We start from the raw sequence: 21211 nt of genomic DNA, 5'->3' as shown, positions 1-21211 counted from the left end.
TCCTATATCATTTTATATATAATTTTGAAAGAATATCGAAGCAGTTTTCAGCCTAAATTAAAGCAGCAAACATAACACTGCAAGATATCAAAATAAAATAATACCAGTAAAGGTCAAGTATAAAATGCGCATCTAAAGTGGCATATTTAAAAGAAAAATAGAGCATTCTCTTAGAAGAAGATTGTGGATAAATATCTGTCAGGGGTTCAGGACCAGAGGCACAGGGAAGAGAGGAGATGGAGAGCGAGGGGGAGGAATCCGAGGGGAGCGTAGGAGGTGACAGTGGTCCGAGGGACTCCATGAGCCTCTCCAGCGAATCGGAAGATTCACAGAAGGGGGCGCCAGTGGCAAGGGGTAGGGGGTTCCCAAGGGGAACACCCCAGGAGCAAGGGGACAGCAGGGACTCCCAGAGCAGTAGTTGGAAATCAGGACCAGCTTCCCCATCAGAGCGGAGTGGGGGGGAAGAGTCCCAAGCATCGGGGCCAGGGCATTCCCCACCAGGGAGAGAAGACGAGACAGGGCTGACCACGCCTCCATCGGAGAGTCGGACAACGGGGGGGAGGTCAGATCCGGCCAGTGTCCCGGAAGGGGGAAGCAGTGACACAAGTAGCGTGACGGTTAGGAGAAAGGTCACTGGGTTGGCGCGAGAGGCAAGTTCAAATGTACAGGAGCGCGGGACAGCAGAGAATGAGGATTGGGAACCGGGTCCTAAAGCCCGCCGGAGGCAAGGGGAGGAGCTAAGCGACTCAGCGTCGGAAGAGTCCAGAAAGGGCAATGCCCCAGCCGGCAGAAGGACCCAGAGGAGAAGAGAGCAGCGCAAGAGGTGGAGCAGGGCTAGGATATTAAACTGGTGTCAGGGGGGAGGAGACTCAGACGGGACTTCGCCGATCTAGAGTGCAAGACGTAGTGCTGCACGCTGTGGCTTTGAAATGGATATTGGACTTTAATAAAGACTTTTGTACATTACAACAGCCTAGCGTTGGTCCTCTGTGAGCTGGGACCTAGAGGCAGCTCTGACAATATCATATACAACAAACACAAAATTGCATAATTCCTAATACAGTATAATAAAATAATGATGATAGAAGCTGCAGCACACTTCCCTGCCCAGTAACCTCTCCCAAATACATTGTCCTTATCCCGGTCTTACTATCATGCATTCCCACCAGCCGTACAGATATCTAATCCCCGGTCAACCAGTTATTAAACAGCAATGTTTAGCCTACAAAAACACACTAAGCCTAATTGACAACCCACTCATTCACCCACCTTCATCTACGGCAACATGGGCTGCACGCATGCCATGCCTTTCAAGGACGTTCCCAGCACATTCTTTCCCCCAAAGGATTCTGGGCAATGTAGTTTATCCCTCACAGAGCTACAGCTCCCAGCAACCCTTAACAAACTATGGTGCCCAGAATTCTTGGAGGGGCCAAATTGTGCTTTGAATGTGCATGGAAGGTATAATGTGTATGCAGCTATAGTGACATACAGCAACATAGCCATTCCTTCCCCACCTCTCACCAAAGAAGGGCTGCACTCTAGGTCAGTTCTGTCGCAATGAGTGACGTTGAGCAACTGCAAAACACGCAAAAACTGAAAGAATGTTTAGGGGCTAACCTGGAGGGGTATATTTGTTTTGGGCTGACCATGTGCTCAGAGGCCCCCTTCCCATAACTGTTAAATTGTGCCTTCCCTCCTGAACCTCTATTTTACAACTGGCTCTTGTTGGTGGACCTTCAAGGCCTTTGGTTTTTACGTTTTCATTTTCACAGAAGATAACACAACACAAGCATGCCCACCCCTGCTTATCTAGCACACCTAGCATGTCATGTAACACCTGTGGCCTTCTCACAGGTAACTCCGGTCGCAGCTCAAAGCACCAGTAAGATCTGCAAAGATTATGCAAGCTATTATCGAACCATGTGGGCCAGAATGATTATGAAATAAGCAGAGATATAAAAAGGGCCAGGAAAAGTGACCACCTGTCTTCAGCAAAATGGAAGCTTTCAGGCAATGCATTTTCTTGGCACTTTTATTTGGTTCGACTCCTGCTGAAAATAAGCTGACCGAAATCCAAGGTATGGAAGTTTCAAAAACTTGTTTTAAAAAATTTGATTTAAAGCCATGCACTATTAAGATGCAACTGCTTCTAAATCACAATGTTTGCTTTAAATGTTAAACAAAGTCTGCAGTTTTGGAACCTGGATCCTGTTGATTTCACTGGGCATGATTTAAGAATGAGAATCATTTTCTCACTTTCTCTGAATTGTTTCCAGATGTTATTTGGGAACAATGTTTGGCGACCAAATATCTAACTGTTTACATTGCATATATATATATATATATACATATATATATATATACACATACACACACACACATACACACACACACACACACACACACTAAGTATTTTATTTCGGGTAGGTAAAAGCAACAACAACACCCTGTGATGGTCACTTTAAATTTTCACGCTTGGTTTGACATTTCCACATTTTGCAAAGCATTTAAAAAATCCAAATTGCTACTTTAGGAAATTAAACAGTGATGCTCAGGAACAGGGAAAGCAGCTTAAATTATATTTGGCTGCAACAGTTGATAAGGATTTTGTCTACAGCTGGAAGAACAACTGTTGTGGTGCTCTAATTCAAAGCATATTGTAATGCATGCAATAAAATGATTAAATGGCTGTTTTGAGAGATCTATGAGATCTATATTTATCATTACTAGTGATTGATCATTAGATGTTTTAGGCCAAGGTCTTCCATAAAATCCTGCTGAGATTAACCAATGGTTTCTGATTTTCTAAAAATAGCAAAAAGTGCATGCGGTGGTATACTGAACAATAACTATAAAGCACTGCCGCTTACGCTCAAGGCAAATGAAAACTGTATCTGGCAAATACAGAGAGATGTTAATACAACTGTGCATGTGAATGAAACAATCCGACTCATCTTCTCTTCCTATGAGTGAGTATTCTTTAAATGGGTTCTGAACAGTACAGCTGAAAAACACATATTTGGGATTCATTTTCAAGTACTTTGAGATTGATTGAAGAACAGCTAAAGTACACTGATAAGACTGAATTTTAGAAGGTTGTACCAACAGCTAGTTTTTCTTTTCTTTTTTTAAAAAATAGTTTATTTGCCACAGCATATATTTCAAACATTCTCATAATCTTAAAAACCATAAAATAACATATCATGTGCTCCAATCTTATTAAAAGGAAGGAATACACTATATCTACAACAATTTGAAAGGTTAAAATGTATACTTCAAGTATTCCAAACTAGGTTACAGCTATTTCCACATGCCACAAAGGTGCTTTTGATTCAAGGAAGTATTAATCCCCTTGCAGCCCTTATTGGCATTTGCATCTAAAATTGTTTAATTTCTCAGGCATTATTTTATTTTTATTATTTATTGAATTTGTGTAGCACCCTACACCCGCAGGTCTCATAAGTAAACTATAGAAAGGAGGGATAGCAAGAGAAAGAGAAACATTGCACTATATTCACAGGGAATGATAGTCAATGGCAGGTTCTTATTTTGAACGAACATTTAAGCCGTGTGTTTGTGTGTGACTCTAATGATAGTCTTTTTACCTTTACTTTTCGTTTTTGTGTATCTCTGTGATGTTCAAATAGCTGCCTTCCACGGCAGAAAGTGAACCACTTATGGAACTGGACTTTCCAAAATGGCTTCTTGTTGTTAAATCACAACAAACAAACACTTTTGTTCATTTAGAATTCCAAAGCTGCAATCCTGTATTCAATGTAGCGTCAAGCAAATTGTTCCATCAGTGGATTTCCACTTTTGCAATGGCATGTCCCCTCCCTGGATGGAAATCTGTTGACTTGACCCTCCAGAACTGATCTGGGGATGGCACAGCGCATACTCAGAGGAAGGAGAGGGAAGGAAACCTATTTGTGCTAGTACTAATACTTGCACTAGTGCAAAAACGTAACTCAATACCGTCCATTTTTAAAACTGTTTTTAAATTTGCGAAGTGCCCAGTGAAAATGATAAATTTGGTGTTTTATACGTGCCAAAAATAACATTTACTCAAGACTAAGCCCTATTGAGCATAAGGGGGTGTACTTCTGAGTCGACGGAAGTAATACAAGTTAAGCTGGATCCTCTGATATATTTATTAACTAATGGTGTCTTTCCCCTGCTGCTCCAGATTCAATCCATCATCTACATGTGACAGAGAAAATATTGAAGTATATGATGGCCCTTCAACGGATGCCCCTCTCTTGGGACAAGTGTGCAAAACCCACATATCTGTTCCCATCTTCCACTCATCTTCTGGCTCCTTAACATTTCGCATATCAACAGACTCCACAGAATTTATACGGACCATATTTGCATTTTATTACTTCATCTCACCAGATTCACGTGAGTCATCATCGAACGTCCCTCATAAGTGACAATAAGGGGGGGAATTCTTAAAAATGAATCAGCTTGCCTAGCTAGTCAGTATTTAACAAGCCTTCTATTATCATTGTCCTTCCTGTGTATTCCACTCTCACATGCCACTTTAAGTTGCCACAAGAATCCAGACCTTGTCCTGCTTGCTGTAAAAGACTTAACAAGACAACCCTCCAGAATTTGTATTTTCTAAGTGAACTATATTTTTATAGACATTTGTCACATACACTTCAAGCATGTCAAAGGCTGAGGCGGCGCATGATGATTTGCCAATGAGCCAATGAAGAATGTCCATTTAGCAGCTGTAATGCTAAATATCTGTGGGTCATAGATATTCAGGAGAATGGCCTGCTTCTGGTTGATTCTTCATTTTCTTTTGTACAATATTAGTATGATAAATATAACTGGTGACTGTTTATTTCACAGCCGAAATTGAAAACTGCGGGGGTCTCCTTACTGGCCCAGTTGGATCATTCGTCAGCCCCAATTATCCCAAGCCACATCCAGAATTTGCATATTGCGTGTGGCACATTCAAACAGAAGAAAATTCCAAGATAAATTTAACTTTCAATGACATTTTGCAAGTATACTTTCATATTTCATATCAACTTACCTTATTGGGGATGAAATTGTATAGATCAAGGAGCAAAACATGGGAAAATCAAGTATTCATTTGGCCTAACACAAGGCCCTCGCATGAGCCTATGCAGCTCTTTGGATCCCAGCTAAAACGTTGAGTTTTGTGTGGTATCCTTATGCATCTTCATGATGTTATATAGCCCTGCCCCTGCTCATCATGAAAATGTAATGACATACTGTACCACTGGAGGGGGGAGACTGTGTCATCAACGACCAGTGTGTTGTAGTGGTTAGAGCACCAGACCCAGGTTCAAATCCCACTCATCTGGAAAGCTCATGGGCTAGTCACTACCATTTAGTCTACCCTATCCTACAGGGTAAAACAGGATAAGAACCATTCTGGGCTTCTTTTGGAAAACAGTTAGGATATTTAAAAAATAATAATAAGTTAAGGTGTATTACCTGGAAGTCACTGAAGGACCACATAGATGAAAATAAAAACTGCTGCTGCTGCTGCTGCTACCATCAGTTATCTGACATTTTTCTTTATGCCTGTAGTCTAGAACTAGATGACAAATGCAGATTTGATTTCCTCGCCATCTATGATGGTGCAACAACGGACTCTGGCTTAATCGAACAAGTGTGTGGGCGCAAATCCGCTGCATTTCAGTCTTCTTCCAATGCGATGACCGTTGCATTGTCTACAGACTATGCCAATTCGTACAAGGGCTTTTCTGCTCACTACACAAGTGAACCAATACCGACACCAGAGCCCAACAGTAAGTCTCATTTCTCTAGAATGATTCCTGACTGTTTTATATGTGTATATAGAGAAACTGAATATTCATTATATGGAAGACATGCCAGTCTTTTAATTAATGTGGTATGTACAAATAAGCAGATGATCTATAGCATCTTCTCTAGCCTCTGAAACATGGCAGGCAGTCTGGCCAAATTTGCCTTTTTCATATGCTCTGGGATTGAAATTCTGCAAAGCCATGTGACAGTTAGGGATGACTGCTCCTTCTGTTGCCAGTTGCACAATTATGATCCATGCTCTGGTAACACCTAGAATGGACTACTGCAATGTGTTGGGCAACAGGCTGCTTTTGAAGACTGTTCAGAAAATGTATTTCATACAAAATGCCTGTGTTAAGCTGCTGATTGGAACTGATTAGAGGGGAGCATACCCCTCTAGTTATTCAAAGAACTTCATTAGGCCAATAAAAGCAATTACTTATCCTCTGCAAAGAATGAACTTTGACACTGCATTGTAGTCCTTGCGGTGTGAATTTTGTTGCCTGGGCAAAAGGAGGCAGTGGTAGAGCCCACAAAGAATAACTAGGACATTACCACAGCAGAGACAGTTCTGTATGAATTGTATTTTATTCTTTGCTTTCCTCCCTCCTTATATTGTCAGAATCCATCAGTTGTTCTTCAGACATGATGACAGTTATTCTCAGCAAATCTTATTTGGATGCACTTGGCTATGATGAAAATGACTTAACGCTAAATGACCCGTCTTGCAGACCAGTTGCGTTAAACCCAGTGACATTTTCTTTTCCACTCAACAGCTGCAGGACAGTTAAAACGGTAAAAATAACCAAAACAAAACAGTCAAAGCATACTGCTGTGAACCGTTCCTTTGAGCTCGCATTATGCCAAACCATCTTGTTTCCTGCCTTGCTTGCCTGCTGACAGTCTAGCTTACAAGGACTGGACCCAAGTCTGTCCTGTTCCAGCCCATTCTTATCTACCTACACAAAAACAGCCAGAGGCACTTAAGCCTGAGCTACCCAGACAAATTTTGAACTTATCTTAACATTTTTTCTCCACATGGTTGGGATTGCCTGGGAAAAATCAGCACCATCAGAATCAGAGAGGTGGATAATAAGAAAGTATATCATGAAGGACACCACAGAAGTATCTCAGAAACATAAATGTCACAGAACAAACCAGGCTAAGATTTGCTCCTTTCTTTTCATTAGTATATGTAGGATTCTGCTAGAATATCTTCAGTAAGATTCACTGAAATGAATGGGACTTAAGGTTCACATCCCTGTGCTTATGATCCCAATATTAGACATTTAAAACCGCAATCCTATACACACTTGCATAATAGGAGTAAGTCCCAGAGAATTCAGAGGAGCTTGTTTCTGAATAGGCATGCATTATGAAATGAGCTCCATGGACTGGACAGAGGGCAGTCCAATCCACCACTCGTTTCCTCAGAAGTAAATGTCCCCTAGGACATACATCCTTTTTCTTTTCTAGGACTGTGGGTTGCATTCCTTATAATGACAAATGCACACCAGAGCATAAAAGGTAAAGATAAAGGGACCCCTGACCATTAGGTCCAGTCGTGACCGACTCTGGGGTTGCGGCGCTCATCTTGCTTTATTGGCCGATGGAGCTGGCCTACAGCTTCCGGGTCATGTGGCCAGCATGACTAAGCCGCTTCTTAGTCTGGTGAACCAGAGCAGCACACGGAAACGCTGTTTACCTTCCCGCCGGAGCGGTACCTATTTATCTACTTGCACTTTGACGTGCTTTCGAACTGCTAGGTTGGCAGGAGCAGGGACCAAGCAACGGGAGCTCACCCCGTCACAGGGATTTGAACCTCCTACCTTCTGATTGGCAAGTCCTAGGCTCTGTGGTTTAGACCACAGCGCCACCCGCGTCCCACACCAGAGCATAGAAAGCATAAAAAGTGAATTAACAGATTATCAATACTGTGGCAAGTTCTGGTGTGTCTCCTCTCCTCTCCTCTCTTCCACCTCCCTATCTTATGCTGATCCCAAAACATAGAATACAGATTAGCTACTGCATACAAACATTTGGATCTGTCTTCCAGTGGAGAAACTGCTAAATACCTAAGAGGCTAAACTCAAAAGGCTGAGCCATTCTGTAATCATTTAAAGATGTGCCTGACTAACGCTAGCATGTGATGACTTTGTTGTAGTTTTTATATTCCAAAACTTGAGCCAAGACCCACTGCGTGCTCTTCTTCACTGCAATATCCTTTCTTCCCCAAAAGGAAAGTGGTTAATGTTTTGTTTCTGTCTTACACAGGGAGAAAACCACACGATCACTTACACCAACAGCATCACTGCTTCCCCAAATGGCAATGTGATTACCCGCCACAAACAGGTTGACCTCATTGTGAGGTGTATAATGGAAAACAATTCAACTGTAGAAGTCATGTATGAAACAAAAAATGTAGAAAATGATGATGAAAGTGCTTTAGGGAGATTCAATCTCAGCATGGCCTTCTACGATTCTGATTCTTTCTCCCAAATGCTTGATTCACCATACTTTGTGGACTTGAACCAAACACTCTATGCACAAGTCAGTCTGCATTCCAGTGACGCCAATCTGTTAGTGTTTGTGGATACCTGCACTGCGTCACCAAACCTTGATTCTACATCACCAAAATATGAATTGGTCAAAAGCGGGTGAGTGCAGTTCAGTATGGTTGGCATTTACAATTAAAGTCCTTCTTGGTGGATTCAAATGTGAAGAAGTGACACAATTTCTACCCTTAAAGAAAACTAAGGGATAGTGGAGATTGTAAGTTGGCAGTGGAAGAGTTTGATGAACAGTTTGATGAACAGAGGAGATAAGTGGGGGGGGGGTGGCCATAGGGAGCAGCATGTCAGAAGGCTTGGAGAATGTGGGTGGGACAAGAAAACAAATGGGGCTAATTTGAGACTAAAGGAGCCTGCATAGCAGTGGACGAATGAGAAAAGAACGGAAATACGGTGTTGTGGTGTGTATACGCAAAACTGTACGTTTTTGAAGTACCACAAAAACTGTAGGGTAAAATGAGACTCAAGTATCAGAAGCACATATATTTATGTAGCTTATCATGGCTAAAATACAGTTCAGAAGACTGAGACTCAGGGAACAGGAAGTGTGGTGAAGGAAAGTGTTTGTAAACATTTGCGGAATGTACTCCTTAGTGAGGGACATCCGTTGCTGCTAACTTTTAGGGAAATTTCTATAGTGTTCCTGTTTACCTAGGTTTTGGACCCTTGCAACCTTGAAATCATTAGTTTGAGCGTAGGTGATTGCTTTTAGTGGTATTAAACTGTTTTAGTATATTGTTTTAAACTCTTTTTAAAGAAGTTTCAGTTGCATTAGTATCACTGCGTATTCCATCCTGGGCTCCTCTGGAAGAAGGTGCGGAGTATAAATCTAATAAATAATAATAGCAATAATAAAATTATCTACCAACAGGTGGGGAGTATTCTATTACGGACTGTGTTCTTATAGCTAATCTCTTTATACTGCCCAATACTGATGCTATGATGATGGTGGTGGTGGTGGTCAATAATTCAAGTTACTATTACCCATCCTTAATCATAAGTTCCCAGGCAGGTGAAAACAATTCAAAATACAATGATTAAAACAGATACAATTGTAAAAAAAAATGCAGGCCACTAGGCCAAACCTCTGTTCAATTGGCTATGGCCTTGCCGATGGCAAGGTGGTCCTGTGTCAGATTCACAGAGTAATTTGTTTTCCACATTTTCTTCACTTAAAACATTAGTTCACCAACTTCCTATCTGGTAAACATCTAATATTACTGCAAACAGGATCAAGCGGCTGCTGATCATTATAAAGTGATGTGGACATTCTATTGCAGATGCGCAGAAGATGACACTTACGTGGCCTATCCAGTCCTTGAACATTATGGGAGATTCCGGTTCAATTCCTTCAGGTTCCTACGCTATCAGCCATCTGTTTACCTCCGGTGCGAAGTTTTGATTTGTGACAGCAAGCCTCCTGATTCTCGCTGCACCAAAGGTTGTCGCCCTCGACATAAGAGAGAGCTTTCTTCCTACACATGGAAAGGGGAGGCTGCAGTGGGACCGATCCTCCTGAAGAGAGATCTCAGCTCTATGGATCGCTCAGGTGTGTATATTGCAAGAAGAAGACTGCCTTCTGGTGCTTCTTTGGGTGATCTTATATACACAGATATCCCTGTTCTTAAAACACTATCAGTAAAAGAAACGATGGGGAGCCCATGGCTCTCCACAAGTTTTTGGGAGTCCAACTCTCTTCATCCCACTGGCGATGTGGGTTGGAGCTGAAGGGGTTTGGATCCAACAGCACCTAGACAACCAAAGGTCCCCCAACACTGATTTATTTACTCATTTGTTATTGTGAGCCTTTATGTGCCATTCTTCAGCTGAAAAGCACCCCATGCTGGCTAATATGCAATCAGTTATATAAAACAAGACAGTCCCTGCTTGCATGGTTACAATGTAAAAGCCATGACACAAAAGGGAAACTGGAAGGGAAGAGGGACATGGAAAATGAGCATTTATAACAGCTCTGATGAAGAGTGCATCGCCATCAAATTGCAGGAAAGCAGTGTCCTCCGTCCTCAACAATCTCTCACTCGATCTAGCAAATGAATGAAAGTGAAAGGGATATTTTCCCAATGATTATACAGGTGTGTGGGTGGCTGTGTACATATACATGCTGGTATAGAGGTAATAAATTTTTGCACTACATTTTACTCTCCATTTGTTTTCTGCTTTTTACATTCAGATTCTTCTATGCAAGTTCATCCAGAGGAAAGCCAGAATACACCATCCAAGAGCCTGTATACCCTTACGTTTGTTGTGTTGGCTGCAAATGCTGTCCTCCTGGCTGGTCTGGCAGCGAAGCATTTATTCACTCGAGAACCAGGATACAGATACCAGAAGTTGCAGAGCCCTTAACAGAGCACTCCTGTTCCCTGCTTCAGTCTGAACCCTAAGTTTATGTAGACACACTGGAAGATTTGTGTTTTCATCAATCTTACCTTTAAAATGTGATGTATGGAAAAGGGAGGAGAGATTAAGTATAGCCTATAAAAAGGTCACAGACATGTTGTCCACCACTGGGTTTCAGGGAAATTAAACTTATTTGGGAGAGATAAATGGGTGAGAAACTGCAAAATATACTTTTGACTAGAACTTTAAGGTATGTTATCTCAAGGAAGTTTCATAGATTCTCTTCTCCTCTGCATCCACCTCCACACCTCCACAAAGAGCTTCTCTGGGAGTCAGAAGGGGGTGGGGTGTTGGGGACTTCTGAGGCAGTGGGGGAGAACTGCCCCAAATCAGACGTTAATCTTCAGCTTACTTGCCATAAAGACATTTCATTGCAGGAAAATCTCAGGTTCCTTCACACACACACACCCCTGCAGCCACATGTGCCTCATCCCATTTTGTTCAGAAGGAGGCTCTGGAGTGGCTTTTCAGGGGTGTGCAAGAGGCTATAGGGGAGGAGGAGATGGGAGATATTTTTCCTTCACTTCTTAGGATCCACGATTTCAACTTGGGCATTTACGCAGATGTACAAGCACTCAAGCTATCTGTTTCTACTTGTTTTTCCAAGCAGAATGTGAATTAATGTGACAAAAACACAAAAGAACCAAGCGCCTTATACTGTTAGAAATTGCGCTGGTTCCTGTTGCAAGACCAGAGAAATTCATATCACCTTATGTGCAATTCTAATTCTGGAACAGTGTGCTTAAACATGTATGGCATATTGCAGCAGCAGCCAAAGGGATGAGTGAATGGTGGATAAGAAATGGAAGAGACCTTAGAAGAACCATCTAGGAATCGGTGTGGCAGAGAAACCAAGATAAAACACCCACCCCTACATTGAACACATCTGCACTTCTCCGAAAATAAGGCTCTTTATATATGTAAATAAATGAATACAGGCAACCCCCAATTTGCAGGGGGGTTGTGTTCCAGGTCATCGTGCATGACAGCGGAGGACACGTAAGCCTGCTCCACCCTGTTATGCCCACACACCCCGTTTTGGTCCCTTCCAGGTCACTGCAATGTACGCAGGTGCAGTCGTGTGTCAATTGGAAGTGTGTAAATTGGGCATTGACTGAAAACGGAATTGATTTAATTCTTGTCTACAGTAGGACATAAGACACCACAGTTAAACCTGCAAACTACTTTATTTGGAGAACTTTTCTTTAGTTCAATGAAAGAGGGGCAAACACCCAAAAACAGTTACTTTTTTGAAATGTTTATGAATAAATAAGTCCTAAGTAAATATAGAAAAGATCTCTGAACCGAAAAATATATTGGGTTGTTGGGTTGTTGTTTTTTGCAAGTTACAGATATACAAACACTAACATTAGTGTACAATACTTGGGGAAATTACAGTAACAAGTACAAATACTGAGGTCTCAAGTATTTACAAGCTTATACACATAGCTTTGAAAAGCTTGCAAAATAAATAGTTGCCCTTGGAAAACACTTACATTGAAGCCTCCCATGTCCCAAAGACTGCTTACCTCTTCCCATCTGAGCATTCTTCAGAATCATGTTCTTTTGAAACATTATTGGAATTCTGAACCAAATCAAACAGCGCAGCAACTTTATGATCTAGATGTTCCTGAAGTTTCTGCATACGCAGATCAATATGGTCCATCAATCTCTTCTCCATCAGTTCCATGTTTCTGGCGATGACCTTTTCCATGTGCAGAAAAACAGGCTGCTGTTCCAAGCTGCAGTAAATGGACACACAAGAAATAATTTACACCAGCCCAAAATATAACTGACTGTGCATATTAACTACATGAAATTAAAATGCCTCAATTCTGTACAGTTAACAATGCAAACATAGAAATTATAACTATTCATCTTTTCACTCTAAGTATAGGGTTGCCATATTTTGAAGAGCAAAAAAGAGGAGACATTTGCCATCTTCTACTTTTAACTACAAATCACCTATGACAACTCTCATTTTAAATACCCCTACTAAATATAGGCTATATAAGCTGTGATATATTGCTAGTGGCAATGTTCTTAACTTTCAACAAACGCCCTTTAGATGCCAATGTGTGTCACCCTAGTTGGAAGTATGCTGTCTCTACTGTCTCTGGGAGCCCTCTTTGCTCTTTTTGCTGAGTTTCTACCTGAAAGGCCTACTCTGACAGCACAACAACTACAGCAGCTCCACACATTAGGGAGTAAACAGCCTGAATAAATGTGGACCGTACTATACAGACTCCACGCAGGATGTGCTTAAAATCAAAACTGTGTCCCTTGAATTAGTTGACTAGCACAGCAGGGCAACAGGTTTTTCCCCTCTACCTACTGGGCTAGTTTACTAGATGCACACAGCTTTAGTTGGCATCCAAATTATAACATGCACCCTCAACCCCCAGAAGTCTTTAGTATCACAGTCCTTAATTTCAGTGCCTCAGTCATCTTCTGCCTTGTTTTGTGTTAGGGGTAGAGGCATCCTACCTGCGCACCTCAGACAAAGAGAGCTGTACAATAAAAACCACCCTCTCTTCACATCCACACACCCCTGGTTCCCTTTCTAAGCCCCTGGAGCAAAGATAAAAGATTCCTACAGAGCATTGGTTCACTGCAATGGTGAGCATTGGTGGGGGGGATGCCCAGCCAAATTCTCTTCTCTTCTCACCCTCAACCCCAAAAGCAAAGCCTCCAAGGAATGGTCTACTCAGAGGCAAGTCCCACTGAATTGGGGCTTACTCCCAGGAAAGTGTGGAGTTGGAATTGCAGCCCTCCAATGCAATGCCTTTAAAGGACAGAAGATCCCCCCAGCTGAAGGGGGAAACCGGAACTCCCAGGTTTAGGAGAGTCCCCTCCAGCTCAGCTGCTCCTGTCTCGTCAATGGGACTCCTGAACTAATAATCCCCACAGTATTCAGTACTACCCGCTTTTATTTATTGGTGACCTGGATCCCAACTGCCCCCTCCCACCCTCCCTCCCTCTGGCCACTAGAGAAATTACCAAAGTAAAAGCAGTTTGCGAAGTTCCACAGTCAGGACTCACCCAAAAGTCTGAATCCCATCCTCCTCAGATGTGGATTTGTTCTCACAGTGCTTATTCCTTTCATCTATTCGTAACCGATTTACTTGACCGCATACCGTTTGAAGGAGTGGAAGCAGCAGCATGGAGTTGTGTGCGTTTGAGTTTTCACTTCCTTGCTCTTGCAAAAAGGATGAGACCAAACCTTTGAAGTCATTCTGAGAAAGTACAGAGCTGGGCTGCGGAGCCTGAAGTCCTGGAGTTTCACATACATTTTCTGCATTAGGAATCTGTTTGTTCATATCGGCGTGCCTCTTTAATTCTTCTATAGCCATTCCAGCTGCTGCATGAGCTCTTGGAAGAGATGGCCCATTGGGCAAGTGGTCTAATCTTCCAATATCAACTACCTTTTTCAATCCATCAATGGTATGATTGTTTTCAAACCCAAATCCGTTTTTTCCAAAGACATTTTGTAACTTGCCTCCAAATGGAAGACCATTCTAATAGAAATAGAATGTTAACAAGTTAAATGTGAAGCCCAAACAAACCAATACATGCAGCCCTATCCATCAGACATCGCTTTGGACTTGTTCATTTTGAACAGGCAACGTGAGGTTGGGGACTACTTCTCTTGCCGTTCTATCACCCTCTCAGCCTGGAAGAGCATTTGTTCTTTTCTGATCACATATCTACCACTTTCTGCTCCCGAATTGCACCCCGCTCTCCTTGTTGGTTCCTGTTCATCTTGGGTACCAATTAATATTGCTTACAGAAATGTATAGTGAATATGATTTTGTATACAACACAACAATTGGAATGGGGAGGCAACCAACTACATTAGGAGCTTCTACTGTAGTACAATAAATGAAGAACAAAATTGCCTGGAAATGTGGGCAATCAGAGCAAAGGAAGAGGGCAGCAGACAGAGGAAACTATATAAGGTGCAATTGAACATAGCGTGAAAAAGCATCCACTCGTGCAAAAGGTTTTTTTCCTTCCTTGTTCCCCTGTGCACCACCAAACTCTGCTCCAGAAGGCTGGGGGACATTTCAAAGTGGATTTTGGGGGTGTATGGGGGACCGGAGGAGGTGAAAGAGAAACCAGAAGACCCATTGCACAAGTGCATTTCTATCATACAATCAAGCTACCACAACTGGATATCCATAGTATTTTCACTCTTCTTCTCTTCACTACCTACTTGCCAAAGGATCGTAGAGGTGCTTTAAAGGACTGCCTATCTCTTATTAACATCACAGTGATAAAATCCATTAGGGTGCAATCCAACCCCCACCCCCACACAGTGAAGAGGCTTTGCAGAGCAGCCACCACATCCATGCCCCTGCTGCTCATGGCAGAGATGGGAGAAGGTGGGACAGGACAAGTCTGATGCTTTTGTATGACAGCAGCGGGATTGTGTGTGGCCCAACACAATCCTACCCCATCCTCATCCTAGGAATGCATCCTTTAGGGGCTTTCCACTGCTTCCTGCCAGTGGCCCTCCCACCCACATGTTCAGGGGGGGGGGAGAGGTTGGTGCCAACTGAATGCCCCTTGCATCACTTCATTGGCGGCAGCTGGTGGGAGGTGGACGGAGCTGGGAGAGCTGGGCATAAACAGGCACCTTGCCTAACCCCACATCTCCTCTCCCCAGTCCAGCATAAGGAGTTTGCTCTGTTCGTCTGGCAGGTTACATAAGGGCTGCCTATGTTGTTGTCTATTCTAGCTTAGCTCTACAGCTGAAATCTAGAAGGCAAATCTTGCCCTCGCTCCAGGCAATGGGAATATCAGCCCTTATTGGCTGAAATCCCACTAAGTGCATTCATACGATTTGTCTCAGAACACAAATGCCATACATCCGTCACAGGGAACCCATGTTTGTTCTCCACCTCATTCACCATTGACAATGGTCATTTCATATACAGCTTCGAATAAAGGATAATAACTTACCTTCTGTTGAAATACAACCATATCCAGGAGTTGCTGAGCCCCAGGTGATAATTTGGATCCCATAGATTCCACTATTGTTTGCACTTTGCCCAAGTCTATTCCTGATCCTAGCGCAGCAATGTCTGGCACAGGGTTCATACAGACCGGCTTGACTTGCACTATGATTTTACTGATGAGGACCCTTTGTTTTTCAGGGATGGACAGCAGCTGGACGGTGGAGGGGGGAAGGATACAGACAGGAGTGAACTGATGAAATAGTTAAATAGCCACTCATCTCTACAAAATATTATGGATTATAAGCAGTAAACTTGGTCTAGAAAAAAGAACTTTTTGAAAGGTGATTATTATGGAGTTGCTGTCTAGGGAGCACCATGATGCAGGGCTGTTTTTTTCTTTTGGCAGGGCAGGGGTAGGTCACCTCTTCCCCCAGTGGTCCCCCTCTTCATCTCACAGATAAATTGATGGCTGGGATATTGTTGCAGAACTGGCCTGGCCTAGGTGGGTCTTTCCCCCTCTCAATTCTCTCCCAGAAATTTCCACAGTAAAGTAAGAATCTCAGTGTGCTTCCTGCTACAGGCTTCTTGTTTAAGGTCCAGCATCAGCTCAAATTGATTACTGGTCCCTTTGTCAATGCAAGGCATCCAGGAGATTCCTGATCACATCAGTTGCCAACACTAGGTCTGACTGTAGATACAAGACTCTCATTGCTCTTTGAAAGGAATCATATTTTATCCTTTTATTTCAGTACTCAGAACAGAACACAGAACATGGCACTGTGTTGGTGCTGCCTTTTTGAATAAATAAGATTGATAAACACAATTTAAGAAATAATTTCTGTAACTTCCTACCTTAATCTTACAAGAGGCTGCGGAGCACTCCAATTTAAGTGACTTTTGGTATAATGAAACCTGGTCATTTCTGCTAGAAAATAAAAAAAAATACAAGCTGTGGAAATTCTGTATAACAACATGAAGTTTTATGCAACAGCTTTTCACAAGAAGCACAACACAGATTAGCCTACTGCTGTTTTTCAAGGTACTGCTTACACTGATGCCCAGGAAAAGAAAAGAAAAGAATGACTGAAAATCTCAACAACTTTGATATATTTTGAGTGGTTTGATGGGTCCAAATATGATTTAAGCATAGTATAAAAATGTATGTATCAAGACTATGATCCAGAGAACCACATATACAAGTGTGGCTTCCATGGATGCATGAATTGGGTCCTTTCAGTGGCATCCCCTCGCCCCATATGCAATCATGCTGGTCCAGAGGGCGTCTTGACACTTAGGGTAAGGCAGAGGTGTAGTGGGGCCGTGGCCCCAGATGCAATTTGTGAGGGGGCACAGACAGGCACCCCCAAAGCAGGCCTTTATCGGAGCCTGGCTCCGAGCGAGAAGGAGCTGTGCCTTGGCCGCAGCGCTCATGTCTGGGCACAGCTCCGCCCCTGGTCAGACCTAACCTGGGGTAGGAGAGAAGGAGAGTGGGCAGCAACAATGCCACCTACCCTCCTTGGCCGCAGCAGCTCTGCCGTTGGGTCAGGCCTGAGCAGGAGGTGAAGAGCAGGAGGAGAGTTGGGGGCAGCTTCCCCGCCCCCTCGGAATGTGACGCCCAGGAGGGTGCCCTCCAGCCCCCGGCCCCCTTGGGGGCGCACGCCACACACACACCTGGGCAGTGTGGGCATATGCTCCACTGCTGGGGTAAGGAGGCCACTATGAGCCATAGGGGCACAAGCATAATAAAGGCTCTGGTCCCAATGTCATTCCCATATAAACTTCTTGAAACGCATGTAGTTGGAGGATCAGCTTCGTCCAGTACACCTACAGTTTTACCTATCAATAGCCTTTTCTTTCTTTTGCGGCATGAGGCTGGTTGCCCTATCCACAGAGGGTCTCATTGCTAACCTCTCACCCTCTATCCTCCTCCCTTCAGTGAGTCAAATGCAAACACTTTTTCTTCGGGGGAGAAACTTCTTTTAACAGTAGCTCCCAAGCAGCATCCTAAATGTTGCTTTGCATTTCCGTGCACTAGCAGAAAGCAGTCTGCATGGCAATATCAATGCATAAGTTGGTAAAATAAAAAAGTAGAAACAAGAAAATTTGGTTATGCAGTGACAACACGCTTTATCTAATATCCAAATCTTCCATCTCAAACTGGGTCTTTTTCTTTTAAATGACAACTCTCTCATTTGCTTTAAAACTTGGGTGGAGAACCTGTGGCCTCCAGAGGTTACTAGACTATAACTCCTACCATCAATGACCGTTGGTCATGTTGGCTAGGGCTGGTGGGAGTTGGGAGTCCAACACCAGTTTCCCCATCCATTCTTTAAAATAGACTTCCTATACATCCACGGTTCCTTGAAATGCCATGCCTGAGTTTTCAAAAAAATGCAACTTTAAAAATGATTCTCTTGTAAGAAATGAATACGCTAGCCTTATGATGCATTGGAGCTGCCTCCAGGTGATCAGGTAGAAAAGTTTTTTGTGACATGGAATGCATATAGTTCTTTCCTTTCAGTGTGCCACATAAAACTAACATGTTGGCAACCTGGAGAAAAAAGGAGAAAACAACTGACCTGTCATGTTGGCCAGTAAAGACTTTCGCTCCTCTCCCAGTTCCACAGTACTCGTCACCAACGTAGACTTCCATGTTCCGGGCCTCACTGACAATGCCAAGACCAATAATTTCTTCTGAACCGTGGGGGTCACAGTGCAAGTACAGTAAGCATGGAGCGACATTGTCATTGTGTAATCGTCCTTCAAGAACCACAACATTCTCACTAGAAGGTGGGAAAGTCCATCTAGAATTATACATTTAGCCAAAGCACTGACAGTTCCAGTTACTAAACAGTAAAGTTTTGTTAATGACAAACTGCTCATAACAGTGTGTGCGTGTGTGTTTTAAAATACTCCTCTTACAAGTGTTAGTTGGTGAATAGTGTTGCATTTTAAAGTGAGATCAGAACCTGTGGGTGCCAACTGCACTGTGCAAATGAACTCCACTGGGACTTACAGCAAGACTTGCTTCTGAATGTGCACAGGATTGCACGGTAAGTTATAATCACCAATATAGCTTAAACTCTGCATCTGTATAATAAATGAGAGAATAGTGATATACCTCACAGGACTGGATCTACCCCTGTTGTTGCCACATTGTTCAAATACGGTTTTTTTCTATGTCTGAATGATAGGATACTAGAGTATCTGACCATTGTTGGCTGGGTGAAACTACTGTTTTAGATCAGTTAATGAGATTCTTTGGAAAATGAGGACTTGAATACAGATCTAAGTTCAACACTGTAGCTGCTGCAATTCATTAGTGCTACCATTAATAGGCACGGTTTTAAAAAAGAATGATTTTGGTAGCTGCGGCTAACCATTGCAGAGAGATGAAGAGAGCAGTACCTTTAAGAAAAATCTATTTCTGAGAAAACTGTTAAAAGACGCAGGAGTTCTCTGCCTAGCTGTGCTAGCCGGTTGCAGCAAAAACAAATGAAGGTCTTGTGAGCACTTTTTTAAAAAAGGTTTTATGTCACACTTATCTTTGAGCAAACCCCACTGAGTGAAATAATACTTACTTTGGTGCATGTACACAATCACGCTGCCATTGTAAAATAAGCTTTCGTACTTGGATCCACGAAAGCTTGTACCACAACTTTGGCTGTCTGCCCAAAAGTAAGGCCCACTGTTTACTCAGTGGTTTACTCAGGTTTGGTGCCTATAAACGTTATACAAGACACTGCCTTATTCAGAGCACTGGTCCCATCAAACCCAGTACTGTTCTCAGTGGAGAGCAGGCTACTACCCTGATTTGGAAACCTAGCTGCTCAACCAAAATAACAGGAGCTACCATGTGTAAATTGGGACCCCTGTTTTAGGTAGTGGAGAGTCATTGCAAGGTTGCCAGAATGGAAAAACGGAGCTGAGACTTCAGAACCTAACTTATAATAGGGACTTGTTCTAGAGCTGTGATTTCCAATGTGGGGTACACACCCCAAAGGAGGGCAATTTGATTTTTAGGGGGGGAGGGACAATTCAAGAATGAGTTAGACAAAATTAATGGCCTTTTAAGCTTCCTCCACGTGAATAGGAGTTCACTTTTTGAATAATAAGAATTATACGGGGGGGGGGCACAAGGATTTTCGAGATGCTTAGGTAGGGCACGGCCAAAAAAAGGTTGTGAACCACTGTTCTAGAGCGAGTAAGAAAGCTACCCCAGAGGGGGAAGGGTGGGTTGAAAAAGTGGAATGAGGACAAGAGCGTATTCTTGCCAGACTGCTGCTACACTCACTGGTCTTCCAATTGATCCAAATTGGATCGCAGCAGACGCCAAGGGCAACCGTGCAAACTATATGGCCAAAGATTTAAGAAGCGGGTCCCCCCAGTGGCGTAGCGTGGGGGGGGGTGCAGGGGGCTGACCGCAACATCTGGGGGGGGGACGCTCGCACTCGCAGCTCTCTGCCCCTACTAAAATCCACGGGTTAGGGGGCGCAAATTACTTGCCTTGCCCCGGGTGCTGACAACCCACGCTACGCCACTGGGTCCCCCGAGTGCAATGTGTTTGGGTTCAATGTGGGGAAAGTTGACAGCGGCGGGTCTGCACTTGGAGGGCAGGAGCTCTCCAAGGTTTCCAAGGCGGGGACTGATATGCCTGGGATCCTTTTCGTGCAAAAAAACCCCCACACACCTACACCCTGCCCGCTGAGTCACGACGCGGAAGCCCCTGTGGTTGTTTGATGCTTGTTCAGCATTTGGCGGTCATTCTGGGGGTTGGGGGGTGTCTGGAAGAGGGGCAGCCCCCCGACAAGCCCCTCGAGGCCACGTCTTGGCTGCCCCTCGCCTCTTTCTCACGGCTCCCGGGGCTCCAGGAAGGCCCACGACCTGGGGCTTGTGTATTCCCCGCCCCCCGGCACCCTGGTCTCGGGCGTCTTCCTCACCCGTTCAGCGGGGGTCCCAGGGGCTCGCAGGCGTCGGCTTCCCCCTCCGGGACGAGGCGCAGGACTCCCGACAGATCCGCCCGGCACTCCCAGGAGCAGGCGGCCGACAGGCGGCCGGCGGGCGCGAAGGGGCCTCCAGCGGCGGGAGCTTTTGCGAGGCCAGCTACCGCCGCCAGGCTGCTGCCGCTCGCCATGGCAAGCAGGAAGCCCCCCGGGCTCTGGGCGCCGAGAGGATGCTACGCGGCGGGACCATACGCGGACAGCGGGGAAGAAGAAGGGCGGCGGGAGGGGGCGGTTCTCGAGGGGGGAACTCAGCTTCCCAAGATCGCGGGGCTCGCCGGACGGTTCTTCCCCGCCGGAACTTCCGCCCTTCCGCAGCTTCAACCGTAGACGTAGTAGCATATGATAGGATGAAACCTGGCCATAGAGACAAGGCGAAGTTTGGCTGTCCGCAGCCTGTATTCCTGGGTTTCTTTCGACGTCGCGTCTCCCTCTGGTTTGAGTGGTG

The 21211-nt window shown here is 44.0% G+C and overlaps 2 protein-coding genes across 4 annotated transcripts; one reads left to right on the top strand and one right to left on the bottom strand.

The window, feature by feature from the left end:
• Positions 1 to 1024: 1024 nt before the first annotated feature.
• CUZD1 (CUB and zona pellucida like domains 1) lies at positions 1025 to 11789 on the top strand. Of its 3 annotated transcripts, XM_081863805.1 has the most exons (10): positions 1423 to 1461; positions 1858 to 2081; positions 2819 to 2972; positions 4190 to 4404; positions 4864 to 5017; positions 5575 to 5795; positions 6437 to 6609; positions 8089 to 8471; positions 9665 to 9933; positions 10576 to 11789. In XM_081863805.1, exons 2-10 carry the CDS (start codon positions 2000 to 2002, stop codon positions 10746 to 10748), a joined length of 1824 nt encoding a protein of 607 aa, XP_081719931.1. In that variant the 5' UTR covers positions 1423 to 1461; positions 1858 to 1999; the 3' UTR covers positions 10749 to 11789. The 3 variants fall into 3 exon arrangements, with proteins under 3 accessions (XP_081719930.1, XP_081719932.1, XP_081719931.1); XM_081863804.1 differs by having other exon boundaries at positions 1025 to 2081; XM_081863806.1 differs by lacking the exon at positions 1858 to 2081 and having other exon boundaries at positions 1404 to 1461.
• A 181-nt stretch (positions 11790 to 11970) lies between these two features.
• Positions 11971 to 21047, bottom strand: LOC309342830 (ATPase PAAT). The gene is made up of 6 exons (XM_081863744.1): positions 20704 to 21047; positions 18343 to 18546; positions 16616 to 16688; positions 15768 to 15974; positions 13845 to 14320; positions 11971 to 12544 (listed from the first exon to the last, which is right to left on the bottom strand). Exons 1-6 carry the CDS (start codon positions 20895 to 20897, stop codon positions 12328 to 12330), a joined length of 1371 nt encoding a protein of 456 aa, XP_081719870.1. The 5' UTR covers positions 20898 to 21047; the 3' UTR covers positions 11971 to 12327.
• Between the last annotated feature and the right edge of the window lie 164 nt (positions 21048 to 21211).

This window comes from Podarcis erhardii, assembly GCF_964252035.2.
Source record: "Podarcis erhardii genome assembly, chromosome: 5".
In the NCBI taxonomy this organism is placed as follows: Eukaryota; Metazoa; Chordata; class Lepidosauria; order Squamata; family Lacertidae; genus Podarcis; species Podarcis erhardii.
Note: the sequence above shows the minus strand (reverse complement) of the source record. Positions and strands in the feature narration are given on the sequence as shown.

Excerpts from the sequence above, each read along its gene's own strand:
- CUZD1 (XM_081863804.1), top strand. The coding sequence starts at position 2,000 with ATGGAAGCTTTCAGGCAATGCATTTTCTTGGCACTTTTATTTGGTTCG. Across the intron at positions 2,082-2,818 it reads TAAGCTGACCGAAATCCAAG|CAAAAAGTGCATGCGGTGGT; the intron begins GTATGGAAGTTT and ends TTCTAAAAATAG. Across the intron at positions 5,018-5,574 it reads TTAACTTTCAATGACATTTT|TCTAGAACTAGATGACAAAT; the intron begins GCAAGTATACTT and ends TTATGCCTGTAG.
- LOC309342830 (XM_081863744.1), bottom strand. The coding sequence starts at position 20,897 with ATGGCGAGCGGCAGCAGCCTGGCGGCGGTAGCTGGCCTCGCAAAAGCT. Across the intron at positions 15,975-16,615 it reads CAGCCTCTTGTAAGATTAAG|CTGCTGTCCATCCCTGAAAA; the intron begins GTAGGAAGTTAC and ends TCCACCGTCCAG. Across the intron at positions 14,321-15,767 it reads TGGTTGTATTTCAACAGAAG|AATGGTCTTCCATTTGGAGG; the intron begins GTAAGTTATTAT and ends TATTTCTATTAG.